This window comes from Ursus maritimus, unplaced genomic scaffold (assembly GCF_017311325.1).
Source record: "Ursus maritimus isolate PB19 unplaced genomic scaffold, ASM1731132v1 scaffold_11, whole genome shotgun sequence".
Lineage (NCBI taxonomy): Eukaryota > Metazoa > Chordata > Mammalia > Carnivora > Ursidae > Ursus > Ursus maritimus.
Window position 1 is genome coordinate 7696562 of NW_024423453.1, and position 18770 is coordinate 7715331.

General features: G+C 37.4%; 1 protein-coding gene across 1 annotated transcript in view; it reads right to left on the minus strand.

Moving 5' to 3' along the window:
* The window catches only part of ZGRF1 (zinc finger GRF-type containing 1), a 94363-nt gene that overhangs the window by 24126 nt on the left and 51467 nt on the right, over nucleotides 1–18770 (minus strand). Inside the window, exons 17-20 of the mRNA XM_040626259.1 lie at nucleotides 15111–15254; nucleotides 13021–13135; nucleotides 8456–8715; nucleotides 6485–6644 (exon numbers count right to left, since the gene is read on the minus strand). Coding sequence (XP_040482193.1) covers nucleotides 6485–6644; nucleotides 8456–8715; nucleotides 13021–13135; nucleotides 15111–15254 — 679 coding nt within the window. The remainder of the gene's footprint in view (nucleotides 1–6484; nucleotides 6645–8455; nucleotides 8716–13020; nucleotides 13136–15110; nucleotides 15255–18770) is intronic.

The following is an 18770-nucleotide window of genomic DNA, read 5'->3' on the forward strand; positions in this document are numbered from 1 at the left end:
GGGCCTGACAGATTCCCCAGGGAATTCTACCAAACATTCAAAGAAGAAATAATACCTATTCTCCTGAAGATGTTTCAAAAAATAGAAACAGAAGGAAAACTACCAAACTCATTCTATGAGGCCAGTATTACCTTGATCCCCAAACCAGGCAAAGACCCCATCAAAAAGGAGAATTACAGACCTATATCCCTGATGAATATGGACACCAAAATTCTCAACAAGATCCTAGCTAATAGGACAGCACATTAAAAGGATTATCCATCATGACCAAGTGGGATTCATCCCTGGGATGCAAGGGTGGTTCAACATTCGCAAATCTATCAGTGTGATAGATCATATCAACAAGAAAAGAGTCAAGAACCATATGATCCTCTCAATTGATGCAGAAAAAGCATTTGACAAAATACAGCATCCTTTTCTGATTAAAACCCTTTAGAGTGTAGGGATAGAGGGTACATTCCTCAGTTTCATAAAAAACATCTATGAAAAGCCTACGGCGAATATCATTCTCAATGGGGAAAAGCTGGAAGCCTTTCCGTTAAGATCAGGAACACGACAAGGATGCCCATTCTCGCCATTATTATTCAACATAGTACTAGAAGTCCTTGCAACTGCAATCAGACAACAAAAAGGGATAAAAAGTATTCAAATAGACAAAGAAGAAGTCAAACGGTCTCTCTTCACAGATGACATGATACTCTATATGGAAAACCCAAAAGACTCCACCCCCAAATTACTAGAACTTATAAAGCAATTCAGTAATGTGGCAGGATACAAAATCAATGCTCAGAAATCAGTTGCATTTCTATACACAATGAGACTGAAGAAAGAGAAATTAGGGAATCCATTCCATTTACGATAGCACCCAAAATCATACGATATCTCGGAATTAACTTAACCAGAGAGGTAAAGGATCTATATTCTAGAAACTACAGATCACTCTTGAAAGACATGGAAGAAGACACAAAAAGATGGAAGAACATTCCATGCTCATGGATCGGAAGAATAAACATAGTTAAAATGTCTATGCTACCCAGAGCAATCTACACTTTCAATGCTATCCCGATCAAAATACCAATGACATTTTTCAAAGAACTGGAACAAACAGCCCTTAAATTTGTGTGGAACCTGAAAAGGCCCCGAATCACCAAGGAATTATTGAAAAGGAAAAACAAAGTTAGGGGCATCACGTTGCCCGATTTCAAGCTATACTACAAAGCTGTAATCACAAAGACAGCATGGTACTGGCACAAAAACAGACACATAGACCAATGGAACAGAATAGAGAACCCAGAAATGGACCCTCGGCTCTATGGGCAACTAATCTTTGACAAAGCAGGAAAAACATTCAGTGGAAAAAAGTCTTTTCAATAAATGGTGCCGGGGAAATTGGACAGCTATATGCAAAAGAATGAAACTTGACCACTCTCTCACACCATACACAAAGATAAACTCCAAATGGATGAAAGACTTCAGTGTGAGACAGGAATCCATCAAAATCATAGAGAAGAACATAGGCTGTAACCCCTTTGACATCAGCCACAACAACTTTTTTCATGACACATCTCCAAAGGCAAGAGAAACAAAAGAAAGAATGAACTTGTGGGACTTCATCAAAATAAAAAGCTTCTGCACAGCCAAGGAAACAGTAAAAAAAAATTAAGAGGCAGCCCACGGAATGGGAGAAGATATTTGCAAATGACACTACAGATAAAAGACTGGTATCCAAGATCTACAAAGAACTTCTCAAACTCAATACACGAGAAACAAATAATCAAATCAAAAAAATGGGCAGAGGATATGAACAGACATTTTTCCAATGAAGACATACAACATGAAAAAATGTTCAAAATCATTAGCCATCAGGGAAATTCAAATCAAAACCACACTGAGATACCACCTTACGCCAATCAGAACGGCAATAATTGATAAGACAAGAACAACAAATGTTGGAGAGGATGTGGAGAAAGGGGATCCTTCTTACACTGTTGGTGGGAATGCAGGTTGGTACAGCCACTTTGGAAAACAGTGTGGAGGTCCCTTAAAAAGTTAAAAATTGGGGCGCCTGGGTGGCACAGCGGTTAAGCGTCTGCCTTCGGTTCAGGGCGTGATCCTAGCGTTATGGGATCGAGCCCCACATCAGGCTCCTCCGCTATGAGCCTGCTTCTTCCTCTCCCACTCCCCCTGCTTGTGTTCCCTCTCTCGCTGGCTGTCTCTATCTCTGTCGAATAAATAAAATCTTTAAAAAAAAAAAAAAAGTTAAAAATTGAGCTACCCTATGACCCAGCCATTGCACTACTGGGTATTTACCCCAAAGATACAGACGTAGTGAAGGGCCATATGCACCCCAATGTTCATAGCAGCATTGTCCACAATAGCTAAACCATGGAAGGAAACAAGATGCCCTTCAACAGATGACTGGATTAAGAAGTTGTGGTCCATATATACAATGGAATATTACTCAGCTATCAGAAAGAACACATTCTCAACATTTGCTGCAACATAGACAGCACTAGAGGAAATAATGCTAAGTGAAATAAGTCAAGCAGAGAAAGACAATTATCATATGGTTTCTCTCATCTATGGAACATAAGAACTAGGAAGATCGGTAGGAGAAGAAAGGGATAAAGAAAGGGGGGTAATCAGAAGGGGGAATGAAGCATGAGAGACTATGGACTCTGAGAAACAAACTGAGGGCTTCAGAGGGGAGGGGGATGGAGGAATGGGATAGGCTGGTGATGGGTAGTAAGGAGGGCACGTATTACATGGTGCACCGGGTGTTATACACAACTAATGAATCATCGAACTTTACATCAAAAACCAGGGATGTACTGTATGGTGAATAACATAATATAATAAAAATACTATTATGGAAAAAAAAATTAAAAAAAAAAAAACCAAAGCAAAGACTGAATGGGAAAAAAAAAAAGATGTGGTCCACATATACAATGGAATATTACTCAGCCATCAGAATGATTACACAACATTTGCAGCAACATGGACTGGACTGGAGGAGATTATGCTAAGTGAAATAAGTCAAGCAGAGAAAAACAATTATCATATGGTTTCACTCATTTATGGAACGTAAGAAATAGCAGGAAGATCAGTAGGAGAAGGAAGGAAAGAATGAAGGGGGGGTAAACAGAACAGGGTATGAACCACGAGAGACTATGGACTCTGGGAAATAAACGGAGGGCTTCAAAGGGGAGGGGGGTGGGGGATTGGGATAGGCTGGTGATGGGTATTAAGGAGGGCACATATTGCATGGAGTAGTGTTATACGCAAATAATGAGTCATGGAACACTACATCAAAAACTAAGGATGTACTGTATGGTGACTAACATAACATAATAAAAATAATTATTAAAAAAATAAATAAAAATAAAAAAATAAAAAAGTACATTTCATTTCTACTCAAGAAACGCCCTGTACCATCCTGTCCATTACAGTCAGAGTACAGTGTCCAAAAGCACTGCTAAATGTTATTTTAATGTGAAGAAATGTGAGTCTAGCCTATATGAGGTTGAGGTATATATCCTAATTATAGATCCATATTTCTCAGGTCCTTATCAGAGGCTTAAACACTGAAGAATTTCTCCTAAATGTTTTAGTATTCAGTACTTAACTTCCTTCTTCATTCTAACTTTATGATTTTTCTAACTTTTCTAACAGGCTACAGTTAAATTTTCATCTCAAGCTGAGCAATCTAAAGCTTTTTCCTGTTTAGCCCCCAAGTTACTCCTCATTGTCTTGAATCGAGAAATATATTCAGTTTCTGTTTTAGATTACTTAGAAGAGTGTACACTGGCAGATCCTTTCTGAAGGACAATTTTGAAAAATATATTAGGAAGCTTAAAAATATTTATATCTTGGGGTGCCTGTCTGGCTCTATTGTAAGCATGCAACTCTTGATCTCAGGGTTATGAGTTATGCCCACACTGGTCACAGAGCTTACTTAAAAAAAAAAAAAAAAAAGTTTAGGGGCTCTTGGATGGCTCAGTCAGTTAAGCGCTGACTGTTGATTTCGGCTCAGGTCATGATCTCAGGGTCATGGGACTGACCTTGAACTGGCTCTTCATTCATTGCTCAGTGTGGAGCCTGCTTAAGATTCATTCTCTCCCTCTTCCTCTGACCCTCCCCTACCCTCACGCACACAAACATGTGTATGCTCTTTCTCACTCTCTCAAGTAAATAAATAAATCTTAAAAAAAAATGTTTATATCTTTTATTCTAGGCTTAAGATTTTTTCCTAAGGAAACAAGCAGAAATGGACAGATTTATATTTTAGGATTTTTATCACAATATTATTTATAATGACAAAAATGTGAAAAAAGTTTACTGATCAAAAATTGCTTAATTAGGAGTGTCTGGCTGGCTTAGTTGGAGAAACGTGGGACTCTTGATCTCACAGTCCTAAGTTCAAGCCCCATGTTTGGTGTAGAGATTATTTAAGTAAATAAAACTTTTAAAAAATTGCTTAAAGTATAAGCAGATCATTGAATATGACAGAGCTAAGAAAATTATATTTTCTAAGAAGATTTGATACAATAATTTAAGATTTTATTCATTTTAGAGAGAGCGAGAGTAGGGCAGAGGGAGAGGGAGAAAGTATCTGAAGCAGAATCCACACTGAGCGCAGAGCCCCATGTGGGGCTGGTTCCCACAACCCTGAGATCGTGACCTGAGCCGAAACCAAGAGTCAGATGTTCAACCAACTGTGCCACCAAGGCGCCCCAATACTTAATCTTTATGTGAAAAAAACAGGACACAAAATAGTACATTATGTTGAATGCTAAGTTTGGAAAATAAATGAGTATGTGTGTATGCATAAAAAATCTGTAAAGAAATATATTATCTGTAGAGTCTGCATATTTTCCACCTTACGCATTCATTTATGTAATTATAAAAGTCAACTTTTTAAAAGCCGACACATTTTGGGGGCGCCTGGGTGGCTAAGTCATTAAGCGTCTGCCTTCAGCTCAGGGCATGATCCCGGCGTTCTGGGATCGAGCCCCGCATCAGGCTCGTCCACTGGGAGCCTGCTTCTTCCTCCCTCACTCCCCCTGCTTGTGTTCCCTCTCTCGCTGGCTGTCTCTCTCTCTCTGTCAAATAAATAAATAAAATCTTAAAAAAAAAAAAAGCCTACACATTTTGAAATAATGAGTTATTTTTCCTAATCAAACTTTGTCATTTATGTCAAAATTCAGATCATTAAACATTGGGATATTGGTAAAATATGTAATATTTTCTTTGCATTTAAAAAATTATTTTAAGATTTATTCATTTTATTTTAGAGAGAGAGAGAAAGAGAGAGAGGGCGAGCTAGTGGGGAGAGGGGCAGAGGGAGAGGAACAAGCAGACTCCACATTGAGGGCAGAGCCCAAGGCAAGGCTTGATCTCATGACCCCGAGATCACGACTTGAGCGGAAACTAAGAGTCAGACACTTAACTGCTTAATTGAGCCATACAGTTGCCCCATTCTTTGCATTTTTAATAAAGTTTTATGGTCACAAAAATTTTATACCTGCAGGACAGACTGTGATTGCATTCCTTGGATCCCTCTTATTAAAGTAAAAAATTTAATTTGACTAAACTGATCAGCTCTTTTACTAGTACATGTTCATACAGACAGGTATATAAGAGAATGACCTGTAAGTTCTGCAATTTGAGCCTGCTTCTAAGGTTTTTGAGTCAGAGACAAAGGACTTTTGTTCATGGCACGGGAAACAGCATAGGCATCCACAAATATGCACTCATTTCCCTTGGTCCTCAAGTCCAGTGGAAAGACACAGAAGGTCCAGATGGATGCCTGCACATGCAATGTGTTGAGCTGCAGAAAAGGAACACTGAACTTGGAGAGCCACTATTCTTATAATGATCAGTAAACAAACCTGATCTTTGTCCTGGAGGGAGACACTACCGTCCGTCAAGGTTGCCTGCTGCAAATATAACACTGAGAAATGCCTTGGGTAACAGTGGCCAGGGCCCTGCCTCCTTAGCATCCCAGTAGGGATGCTCAGGGTCCCAAAGCAGATTGCCTTCCTCAACAATATATCTTTTAACCCTATATGTTCTTCACTGAACTTAATTTTAATGTGAGTATCCTATCTTTGTGCCAAAATTGTCAGGTTTGGTATTTGATTTTATCCTACTTACAACCTAATATGTTAGTTTATTATTGTTTCATTAATGCTGGCTCTTGAGTCAGAGATCAAGGCCCTGAACTTTTGACATACCCAGCAAAAATGTGCATAGACACTCAGGGCCTATGATGGATTGCCTCTCTCAACAAAAAACCTAAAATATTAACCACTTAGGGGTGCCCACTTGGCTCCATCAGAGGAGCATGTGACTCTTGATCTTGGGGTCCCGAGTTTGAGCCCCATGTTGGGGGTAGAGATTACTTAAATAAAACTTTTTTAAAAATGAAAAATAAAATAAAATAATAAAATAGTAGCTACTTAAACACACTAGTCATACCTACCCAAGAAGTACTCTGTCCACAGCTACATTAGTGGAAGAAGAAATGAGAAGTTTCCATGGTCTTGCATTTCCAACGGTAGGAACTTCACTCTTTTCAAATAGCTGTACAAAAAACAAAATCACCACTGCCAGCAAATAACTCTTTCCTGCTCCAAAAACACCTAATTATTTTGAAGGAAGGGGAAAAAAATAAAGGCAATATCATAAATAAATTTCTGAAAGCACAAGAAACATTTCATCCATTTGCCTTCCTCTCTCCTTTGTTTAATTTATGCAAAAAACATTCATTGAGTGACAACTATGCCCTTAGCACAAGGGATAAGTAAATAGATAACCAAAGACCTCCACATTTAATGAGACCCTAGTCTACTTAGGAAAATAGATAAAGTAGAGGAACAATGATAAAATAATATGGTAAGTAACACTGTTCTGGTATCAAAAAAAGAACATTCCTTTCTGCTTTGGTGGAGATGCGAATGTTTCCTAAAAATAGGAAGTAGCAGAACTAAGTCTTCTGGCATAAGATATCCAGACTGCTTAAAGAAAGGGTCATTCTAGGCAAAGCCATGACAAAGTATGTAGATGTTAGCTATTTCTATACAGCCTATAGCAAATAGGCAAGAGACGAGGCTGACAAGATAGGCAAAAAGAAAAATCGTAAGAGTTCTGCACGGTACGGCTAAAAAGTTTAAGTTTTGTCTTGTAGGCCAGGGACAGTCACTGAAGGATTTTAAGCAATAGAACTGACTTAGGCGGATTATATTTTGTAAAAACTACTTGAGTGAAAATATTAAGAAAGGTAAAACTAAAGGTAGATCAATTAGAAAGTGGTATGACAATGATTGTTACAGTACTGTTATAATACTCTAATACATGCTAAATTTCCTGAGTGCCTCCCATGTGCCAGGCACTGTTCTAAGGCCTTTACCAACCAGTTAACTCATTTAATCTTCCAATCCTAAGAGACAGATGCTATTAGCAACTCCATGTTACAAGGCAAGAAATTAAAGACATAAGTAACCTGCTCAAGATCATACAGCTAATAAATACAAGAGCCAGGATATATATCTAGGATTATAGCTTGAGAGCCTACCCTCTCACCGGTAGTTATATGAAGATCTGTCGAAGGCTTGGATTGAAGGATGCTAGTGGTGTGGAGAGGAGAAAACTGATATGAAAGAAAGGTAGACACTAGAAAGGAAATATCTCAGTGACTGATCTGATGAGGGAAGATAAACAGAGAGTAGGAGGAGGATTAAGAGAGTTACTTCATTTAGGGAGAAAGAGTAATCAAGGATGACTCCCAGATATCTAGCTTGGTCAACAGGGTGGATGTGATGTAAATCCTCAAAGTAGCACAAAACAGCTCTGGAGTGGAGGTCTGTGAGGGGAAATGAGCTAAAGGGGTGACAGAATCCAGATAGAATTATTAGCTCTAAGAGGGGAAAGTAAAGCTCCCTTATGGGACAGAACCAAACGAGGTTAAAAACAGATTCAAACTTGGGTACATTGGAGGAGGGCAGGATGTTAAGAGGAGTTTCTGTTACAAGCTCCATTTCCTGTTTTAGAGGCAAGATCAGTTTCAGAGAGAGTGGGGCAGGGGCCAGGAGAGGTTATGAGAATGAAGGTTTGGAAGAGCTGCTGGGGGAGGATGAGAGAGCGAGCTAAGAATTAATAAAAGGCTCTGCTGCTCAGAGTTGACGTTCACTGTGATAGTGCAACACGTGGATACCTAGATCACATCTGGATGCTGTGAATGAGTGTAATGCTACTCACTCATCAGATCTGCTGCCTATTCTCCCTTTCAGGGGGGCCAGGTCTGCTCTCATCTAACAGTTTACTAAAGTAGGTTCAGATTCAAAATAATCTATGTAGAGCTTTTCTGGAATCTTTTCTGACTAGGAAATTACAAGCAGACTGAGTTCAAAAGCTTATATAACAGTATATTTACCAGAACTTTCTTACTTCTTACCGTGTATGATCGTGATAGGGAGGGTATGGATTTGCAGTTTCATTTCTTCAACATTTTCATGGGATGCCATCATTTGAGCTATCTGAATTAAAGCTGTAGCTTGATCCTTATTTAACTTGTGAGCCTGAATTAATTCACTAGCTAACTGCAATGTTGCTTCTAGGCTGAGAAGTTCAAATTTTGTGTTGGTATTTGAGAAGGCTGGTGGGATGAATTTTCTCTTATTGACTCTCTTGTTGCTAACTATAGTTGATGAAGACCTAGTAGGAAGGCAGCAAAAAAAATCAAAGGAAAAAGAGGGGTTTTTGAAATAGGTAAATAAACCTATTCATAACTTAGCCTTCACTTCATACACATCACAGAGAACATTTTTTTTTAAAGGCACAAATGGATATATGCCCAATTTGAAGGAGGGGGAGAGAAAAGAGAACTAACATTTGTTGACCACCGACTATGTGCGGGCACTATGCTAAGCATTTTACATATTATTTAATGTGATCTTAAAAACAACACTAGGAAGTAATCACCCCAAATAGAGATACAGAAATATTAATTTTTTCCCCAAAGAGCACACAGATAATAAGTGGTGTACTGACTTTAAAGCCCATGTTCTACTATACAAGGCTGACTTAGATAATTATTATAGCCTCTATTTCAGGTAATAGTGCAATAAATAAATTGGTTATATTTCTATTTCTATAAAGAATGAATTCATTTCAAAATTAAATAACATTGTCATTTGCAAATATCTTTTCCCATTCTGTCGGTTTCTTTTGGTTCTGTTGACTGTTTCTTTTGCTTGCAAAAGCTTTTTATCTTGATGAAGTCCCAACAGTTCGTTTTTGCCCTTGCTTCCCTTGCCTTTGGCGACGTGTCTAGGAAGAAGGTGCTGCAGCCGAGGTCAAAGAGGTTGCTGCCTGTGTTCTCCTCCAAGATTTTGATGGGTTCCTGTCTTACATTTAGGTCTTTCATTCATTTTGAGTCTATTTTTGTGTATGGTATAAGGAAACAGCCCAGTTTCATTTTTCTGCATGTGGCTGTCCAATTTCCCAACACCATTTATTAAAGAGACTGTCTTTTTTCCGTTAGATATTCTTCCCTGCTTTGTCATAGATTAGTTGACCATAGAATTGAAGGTCCATTTTTGAGTTCTCTATTCTGTTCCATCGATCTATGTGTCTGTTTTTGTGCCAGTACTATAGTCTTGATGATTACAGCTTTGTAATGGAGCTTAAAGTCTGGTATTGTGATGCCATCCGTTTTGGTTTTCTTTTTCAACATTCCTCTGGCTATTTGGGGTCTATTCTGGTTCCAAATAAATTTTAGGATTATTTGTTCCATTTCTGTGAAAAACAGTTGATGGTATTTTGATAGGGATTGCACTGAATGTGTACATGGCTCCAGGTAGCATAGACACTTAAACAATATTTGTTCTTTCAATCCGTGAGCATGAAACATTTTTCTATTTCTTTGTGTCTTCCTCAATTTCTTTCATGAGTATTCTTTAGTCTTCTGAGTACAAATTCTTTGCCTCTTTGGTTAGGTTTATTCCTAGGTATCTTAAGATTTTGGGTGCAATTTTAAATGGGATCGACTCCTTAATTTCTCTTTCTTCTGTCTCATTATCGGTGTATAGAAATGCAGCTGATTTCCGTGCATTGATTTTATATCCTGTCACTTTACTAAATTCCTGTATGAGTTCTAGCAGTTTTGGGGTGGAGTCTTTTAGGTTTTCCACCTAAAGTATCTTATCATCTGCAAAGAGTTTGAGTTTGACTTCTTCTTTACCAATTCGGATGCTTTTTATTTATTTTTGTTGTCTGATTGCTGAGGCTAGGACTTCTAGTACTATGCTGAATAGCAGCGGTGATAGTAGATATCCCTGCTTGTGTTCTGATCTTAGGGGAAAAGTTCTCAGCTTTCTCCATTGAGAATGATATTCAGTGTGGATTTTTTCATCGGATTTTTTGATATTGAGGTATGTACCCTCTATCCCTACACTGTGAAGAGTTTTAATCAAGAAAGGATGCTGTATTTTGTCAAATGCTTTTTCTGCATCTATTGAAAATATCACATTGATCTTGTCCCTTCTTTTATTAATGTAGTATATCACATTCCTTGATTTGTGGGTGTTGAACCAACCTTGCAGCCCAGGAATAAATCCCACTTGGTCGTGGTAAATAATCCTTTTAATGTACTGCTGGATCCTATTGGTTAGTATTTTGGTGAGAATTTTTGCATCCATGTTCATCAGGGATATTGGTCTGTAATTCTGCTTTTTGGTGGGGTTTTTGTCTGGTTTTGGGATCAAGGTAATGTTGGCCTCATAAAATGAGCTTGGAAGTTTTCCTTACATTTCATTTTTTGGGATAGTTTCAGAAGAACAGGTATTAATTCTTCTTTAAATGTTTGGTAGAATTCCCCTGGGAAGCCATCAGGCCCTGGGCTCTTGTTTGTTGGGAGATTTTTGATTACTGCTTCAATTTCCTTGCAGGTTTTCTATTTCTTCCTGGTTCAGTTTTGGTAGTTTATACATCTCAAGGAATGCATCCATTTCTTCCAGATTGTCTAATTTGTTGGCATATAGTTGCTCATATGTTCTTATAATTGTATTTCTTCAGTGTTGGTTGTGAACTCTCCTCTTTCATTCATGATTTTATTTATTTGGGTACGTTCTCTTTTCTTTTTGATAAGTCTGGCCAGGGGTTTATCAATCTTATTAATTCTTTCAAAGAACCAGCTCCTAGTTTCATTGATCTGTTCTACTGTTCTTTTGGTGTCTATTTCATTGATTTTTGCTCTGATCTTTATTATTTCTCTTCTCTTGCTGGGTTTAGGCTTTATTTGCTGTTCTCCAGCTCCTTTCAGTGTAGGGTTAGGTTGCGTATTTGAGACCTTTCTTGTTTCTTGAGAGAGGCTTGTATTGCTATATACTTCCCTCTTAGGATCACCTTTGCTGCATCCCAAAGATTTTGAACAGTTGTGTTTTCATTTTCATTTGTTTCCATGAAGTTTTTTCAATTCTTTAATTTCCTGGTTGACCCATTCATTCTTTAGTAGGATGCTCTTTAGCCTCCATCTATTTGAGCTCTTTCCAACTTTCCTCTTGTGATTGAGTTCAAGTTTCAAAGCATTGTGGTCCGAAAATATGCAGGGAATGATCCCAATCTTTTGGTACAGGTTGAGACCTGATTTGTGACCCAGGATGTGATCTATTCTAGAGAATGTTCCATGTGCACTAGAGAAGATGTGTATTCTGTTGCTTTGGGATGGAATGTCCTGAATATATCTGTGAAGTCCATCTGGTCTAGTGTGCCATTCAAAGCCCTTATTTCCTTCTTGATCTTTTGCTTAGATGATCTGTCCATTTCAGTGAGGGGTGTGTTAAAGTCCCCTACTATTTTTGTATTATTGTTGATATGTTGCTTTGATTTTGTTATTAATTGGCTTATATAATTGGCTGCTCCCATGTTAGGGGCATAAATATTTACAATTGTTAGATCTTCTTGTTGGATAGACCCTTTAATAGTGTCTTTCCTCATCTCTTATTACAGTCTTTGGTTTAAAATCTAATTTGTCTGATATAAGGATTGCCACCCCAGCTTTCTTTTGATGTCCATTAGCATGGTAAATGGTTTTCCACCCCCTCACTTTAACTCTGGAGGTGTCTTTGTATCTAAAATGAGTCTCTTGCAGACAGCATATCAACGGGTATTGCTTTTTTATCCAATCTGATACCCTGTGTCTTTTGATTGGGGCATTTAGCCCATTTACATTCAGGGTAACTACTGAAAGATATGAATTTAGTGCCATTATATTGCCTGTAAGGTGACTGTTACTATATATTGTCTCTGTTCCTTTCTGGTCTATGTTACTTTTGGGCTGTCTCTTTGGAGGACCCCTTTCAATATTTCTTGTAGGGCTGGTTTGTTGATCACAAATACTTTTAGTTTCTGTTTGTTCTGGAAGCTTTTTATCTCTCCTTCTATTTTCAATGACAGCCTAGCTAGATAAAGTATTCTTGTCTATATATTTTTCCTTTTAGTACCCTGACTACATCATGCCAGTCCTTTCTTGCCTGCCAGGTCTCTGTGGATAGGGCTTCTGCCAGTCTAATGTTTCTACCATTGTAGGTTACAGACCTCAAAACTAGACTTTTTCTACCATTTTAGTGACTTTAATAGAATATCACTTCCAATATTTTAAAAAGGGGTATGGTACTTGAAAAATTAAAAGTTCTAAGAATAAAGTTAGTATCAATATACATTACTGAATTCAACCTGTAAAAGGATTCTTTTAGATATTAAATAATTTGTGGCATAAAAATACAAATGAATAAAAAAAGTCAATACTCAAAAGATCCTTAAAATATTATTCCTTGACAAACGGAAAAAATTTACAGTAATCATCCTTTTAACTACTGACAAACAGTAATCTCTTCATCTCTGAAAGATAATAAAAATATTGTTGGCAAAAATTCATGTAATGTACTTTGATTGCATTTTCATATTCACATTTAGTCACATTTTGGAATACCAATGATCCAAAGGTAAATAATGACTTACATTGTTAACAAGTACTGTGTTAGAGGTAGAGTAGCTGGATTAAAGTTGTCCTGAATGTTTTTCAAAGTGGTCAGCTCTGTGCTAGCATTACAAACCAACAATGCATGGACCACTACTGTAGAGAGAATGCAGAAAATGAACACTTAATGTAAAGAAAAACAGATCATAAAAAAACTATTAAAAATGTTCAGTTGGGTGGCTCAGTTGGTTAAGCATCTGACTCTTGATTTCAGCTCTGGTTGTGATCTCAGGGTTATGGGATCGAGCCCCATGTTGGGCTCTATGCTGGGTGTGGAGCTTGCTTAGGATTTTCTCTCTCTCCCTCTCTCTCTGCCCCTCCCATCCCAAATGTTCATATAACTCAGAGCTCAGCTACTGAATTAATCACATAACATAAAATAAACCCTTAAGCACATGTGGAGTTTTATCCATTAAACTACTATACTACCTGCTTATGCATATTTTTTATATTGGTATCCATAAATTGCATAACTTAATTCAAATTTGGACTTCTATATATCAGCTAATGAGCAAGAACAATTGTTCTTTTTTTTTTTTTAAGATTTTATTTTTTTGACAGAGAGAGGGAACACAAGCAGAGGGAAAACAAGCAGGGGGAGTGGGAGAGGGAGAAGCAGGCTTCCCACTGAGAAGGGAACCCGATGCAGGGCTCGATCCCAGGACCCTGGGATCATGACCTGAGCTGAAGGCAGATGCTTAATGACTGAGCCACCCAGGCGCCCAAGAACAACTGCTCTGAGTTAGTGCATGGAGATACTGCTCAACAGTTCCAACTAATTAGCATACCATCTTGTACTGCACAGTAAATTTGTGTAATTTCTGAACACTTTCTTTCATTTCTTCAACTCTTTCATAGAAATATATGGAAAACATAAGGTTAGAATGCTGATATGTAGAAAACAACTGCAACAAATATGAAAATATCCATATGAAAGTGACAAGTAACAAATGTTTATGTAATTAGGCTTTTACTAGACCAAATTCAACCATCAGGAATTATTCCAGAGATCAAGATGTATAGAGAAATCTATAGATTTTTAGAACTGGATAGGGATTCAGCCTACTAAAACTTCCTTTATTAAAATAATAATAATAATAATAAGGCTGCTAGTCTACTATCTTATTAAAAATTTCTCAAAATAAAAATCATTCCATTCTGTTCCTCTGCTGGCAAAATCCCTGCAAAATCTAAAAGACCTTCTCAATTAAAAATAAATGATGTGTTTACTAAACATACCCTATTAGAAAAATAAACCAAAAGAATTAAAAAACCAAGAGAATCAGAACTTGATGTAAGAAATTATTTGAGAAAATTCTTATTTACACTTTTAATGTTTATATTTTAAAAATCAGTTATATAAAAATCAACTTTAGGGCCGCCTGTGTGGCACAGTCGGTTAAGCGTCTGACTCTTGGGTTTGGCTCAGGTTGTGGTCTTGGGGTCGTGAGTTCCAGCCCCCCATCGGGCTCCATGCCAGCAGAATCTGCTTGAGAGTCTCTCTTCCCTCTTCCTATGCCCCTCCCCCACCCCCTCCTTTCTCTCTCTCTCTCAAAAAAATGGATGGATATTAAAAAAAAAATCAACTTTAACAAAATACTTAAGTGAGGGTTCAAGATTTTATTATATTTTTAGCCCTCTGAGACTTGAACTGCAGAAATATTTATATATTCAACTTTTATACATATTTTCAGGAACACATTGCATACAATAGTAGGAAGTACAGATGGATTTTTTTTTTTTTTTTTTTTGAAAGAGAGTGTGTGTGAGCTGGGGACGGTGGTAGCAGGGAGGAACAAAGGGAGAGGGAGAGAGAGAATCTTAAGCAGGATCCAAGCCCAGCATGGAACGCCAGGTGGGGCTCAATCTCACGAAGCTGAGATCATGGTCTGAACTGAAATCAAGAGTCAGACACTTAACCAACTGAACCACCCAGGCACCTGGTGGTGGCTGGCTTTTTGTTGGCCTTAATCAAATAATCCCACACACAGTTAGCATCCTTGCTCACAAAGCATCTTATGTCTATCATTCTTCTTTTAATGTAAATTAATATGGGCATGATAACACTTACCATTAGTGGGCCAGTTAGAAGGGAAATAACCTTTCAAAGGTAGTAGCTCTACCTCATTGATAGATGATGGTCCAAAGAAAGCACTACATGCAATAAAAGTATCCAATTCAAAGTCCAGGGTTTTTGAAACTACCCAAAGATCATCTGAAGAGACAAACATTTTTTAAAGAACTCAGAACTATGCTCAATTCAAAACTACTTTGGATTTCTTACATGCTTAGTTATATATTATTTCTCAAAAACCAAAATTAGTTCTTATGTACTAGATTCCACCCAAACTAAGACCTAAATAAGTAACACTTTATTTTCATGTTTTAATGCAATTACTTTTATGTTTTTGAAGTTATTTTATGATTATATTAAAAAACAACATAAATAGGGACACTTGGGTGGCTCAGTCAGTTGAGCAACTTCCTTTGGCTCAGATCATGATCTCTGGGTCCGGGGATCCAGCCCCACATCAGGCTCAGTGGAGAGTCTGCTTCTCTCTCTCTCCCCCTACCCCTTCTCCCTGCTCATTCTCTCTCTTCAAATAAATAAAATCTTAAAAAAAAAAAACACAGTGTAAATAAAGCAACATATCATCTAACTCATCTTTCTTATAAAACAACTTTATAGCTATATCAAACTTTCCCAAGGTAGAGCATCAGTCTAAAAAGATGCTCTGCCATATAATGGTTTTCATGCTCAAATAAAGTTGGCAATCTGTAGATAGAATACAAGTTCTCTTAACAGACTTCTACTTAACTGATGCTCTAGATTAATTAATGTTCTTCTTCCTGTATAACACACCATCTCCACAGCATATTGAGTACTCACAGCTAGTAGGCTATTTCCACAATACCTGTACACCATTTCTACCACCAGCTGAGCTGACACAAAGAGTCAACTGTATCTGTTCTAAAACTTTTTTATACCAGTCAGGTTAGTTACAATTATATAACTTAATCAAGTATTATTTGAACCATTATGAGGATGAAGAAAAATAATTGCTGTTTTAAGAAAATTAAATAATTTAGAAAGACTTAATTAAGATTTGCTTTAAAAAGCCACACAAAAAAAATTGTTTTTGACTCAAGTATAGATAAGATAAATGTAAAAGATTAGAAAAGAGATTGAAAAAACTTAAATCACTCTCCACTTAGATTGTTTCACAAGTTCTTACTCCATGTTTAAGAATTCAGTATGGTAAATCTTTATGGGTGGAGTATTTGTGGGTATGGTTCATACAAGATAAAAAAAGATTTCCAATCAAAAAACTCATATTCTAAGCAAAAGCCTTAATTCTTTTTTTTTTTTTTAAAGATTTTATTTATTTATTCGACAGAGATAGAGACAGCCAGCGAGAGAGGGAACACAAGCAGGGGGAGTGGGAGAGGAAGAAGCAGGCTCATAGCAGAGGAGCCTGATGTGGGGCTCGATCCCATAATGCCGGGATCACGCCCTGAGCCGAAGGCAGACGCTTAACCGCTGTGCCACCCAGGCGCCCCAAAAGCCTTAATTCTTCATCAAAAGATCATTAAATAAAAACATATTCAAATATTTTAAGTTTAAATGTTTAATGTTCATATGCATTATTTATTATATTCCCTAACTTAAACCAACTTTGAAAATTAACTGACAAGTCACAAGTCTCAACTGCATCAGAAAAGATCATTTACTGGGCTACATTCCCATCTTGGAAAGTCCAATGCATATCAGCACATTTAAGGTTCTGAAAAATCTTAGATTAAACTTATTTGCTTAACACAGCACTTCCCAAATTTATTTAGCCACAGAATCTATTTTTTTACATTGACTTTTATCAATACCCCTATAGAACTATTATTTTAGAAAATGTTTACGCTTTAGAAAAAGCTGATTTATATTATAGTATTATTATATATCTAATTTCAAAAAAAATATTTGCCGGGCTCCTGGGTGGCTCAGGTGGTTAAGCATCTGACACTGGATTTCAGCTCAGGCCATGATCTCAGGGTCTTGAGATGGAGCCCCACCTGGGGCTCCATGCTGGGCTTGGAGCCTGCTTACGATTCTCACTCTCTCTCTCCTTCTGCCTGTCTCCTGTTCTCTGTCTGTCTCTCAAAAAAAAAAAAAAAAAGCCAACTGAGGAAACATATAAACAATTTATTCATTCTTTGCTAATATTTATTTAATACAACCATCGCCACAATTATTAAAAAGATCTCCAATTCAAGATAGTTGACAGAAAAAAAAATTGTTCACCTTTCCTTTCTCTATCCCACCGAAATGACAGGAAAACTTTAAAATACAAATCCAACACAATGTTAGAAAACAGCTAGTGGGAAAGGGAAAGGCACGTCTACTTCAGAGCAGTGATATTCTTACAGAAGCCACAAAGAGAATGCGAAAGGATGATGATAAAAATTTTACAAAGCTCAGAAACTCCTAATCCTTTATAGATGATAGAAAGGAATTCTGAGAATGGGGAAGAGAGGAAGAATTTTCCCAGCAGATTCCCAGGATAACCCCAACCTCACCAATCAAGGGGACAAAGAGGAATTTTAAGTGTCGAAGGTCAACTGGAATATTAACTAATGGATGATGGAATAATCCTATCACTCTTGGAGCAGTTGACTCCAGGATTTGTTTTGAAGCTAATTTCATCTTTGGCTAAAACAAACACTACCAGGAGGACCTTAAGATAGAGAAACAAGGCAGCAACTCACATAACTACTGCCACCAGGGATAGATAAATAGATCAGAATCTATTGGCAGGTCATGTATCTATGGGAATTTTTTTTTTTTTTTTTTATAAAACACAATTAACCAGGGGCGCCTGGCTGGTGGAGCCTATGACTCTTGATCTCAGGGTTTTATGTTTGAGTCTCACGTGCTGAGATGACTTAAAAAGTAAAATCTTAAGGGGCGCCTGAGTGGCTCAGTCATTAAGCGTCTGCCTTCGGCTCAGGGCGTGGTCCCAGAGTCCTGGGATCGAGCCCCGCATCGGGCTCCTCCACTGGGAGCCTGCTTCTTCCTCTCCCACCCCCGCTTGTGTTCCCTCTCTTGCTGGCTGTCTCTCTCTCTCTGTCAAATGAATAAATAAATAAAATCTTAAAAAAAAAAAAAAAAACCCACACAGTAACATATATTATATTCTGGGTCAATAGACATTTTACATGTCAGATAGATGTTATTACTATCACCATTTTATTGATGAAGGAAGACTGAGGCCCAAAGAAGTTAAATAAATTATCCATAGATATAAGGCCAGTAAATGGCAGATCTGGGACTGAACCCAACTCCCTGACCTCATTGGCGCTGACTAGACTTGGGTCAGCCTTCACCCATATGCATTGCCAGAAAGAGCAGCTGAAACCACCAGGGGAAAATTAGTTTACAGGCCAAAATAATGAGACATTTAAGGAGAACAAAGACTTCAAAGAAAAACGTACTGGATTACAGAGTCCTACAGAAAAGGAAATACCAGAACAGATGGACAAATAATTTAAATTTAGCCTGAAAAGAGATTTTTTATAACAGATAAGAGATGATAGTAGCAATGCAAAATAAGACCAAGAAAATAATGAAAAAGAAATCAACAAAAAAATTAGGTTTAAAAATATATGGTAGTTGAAATAAAGTTATAATTGATGGGATAAATAGCAGAATGGACACATCTGAGGAATAACTAAGCAA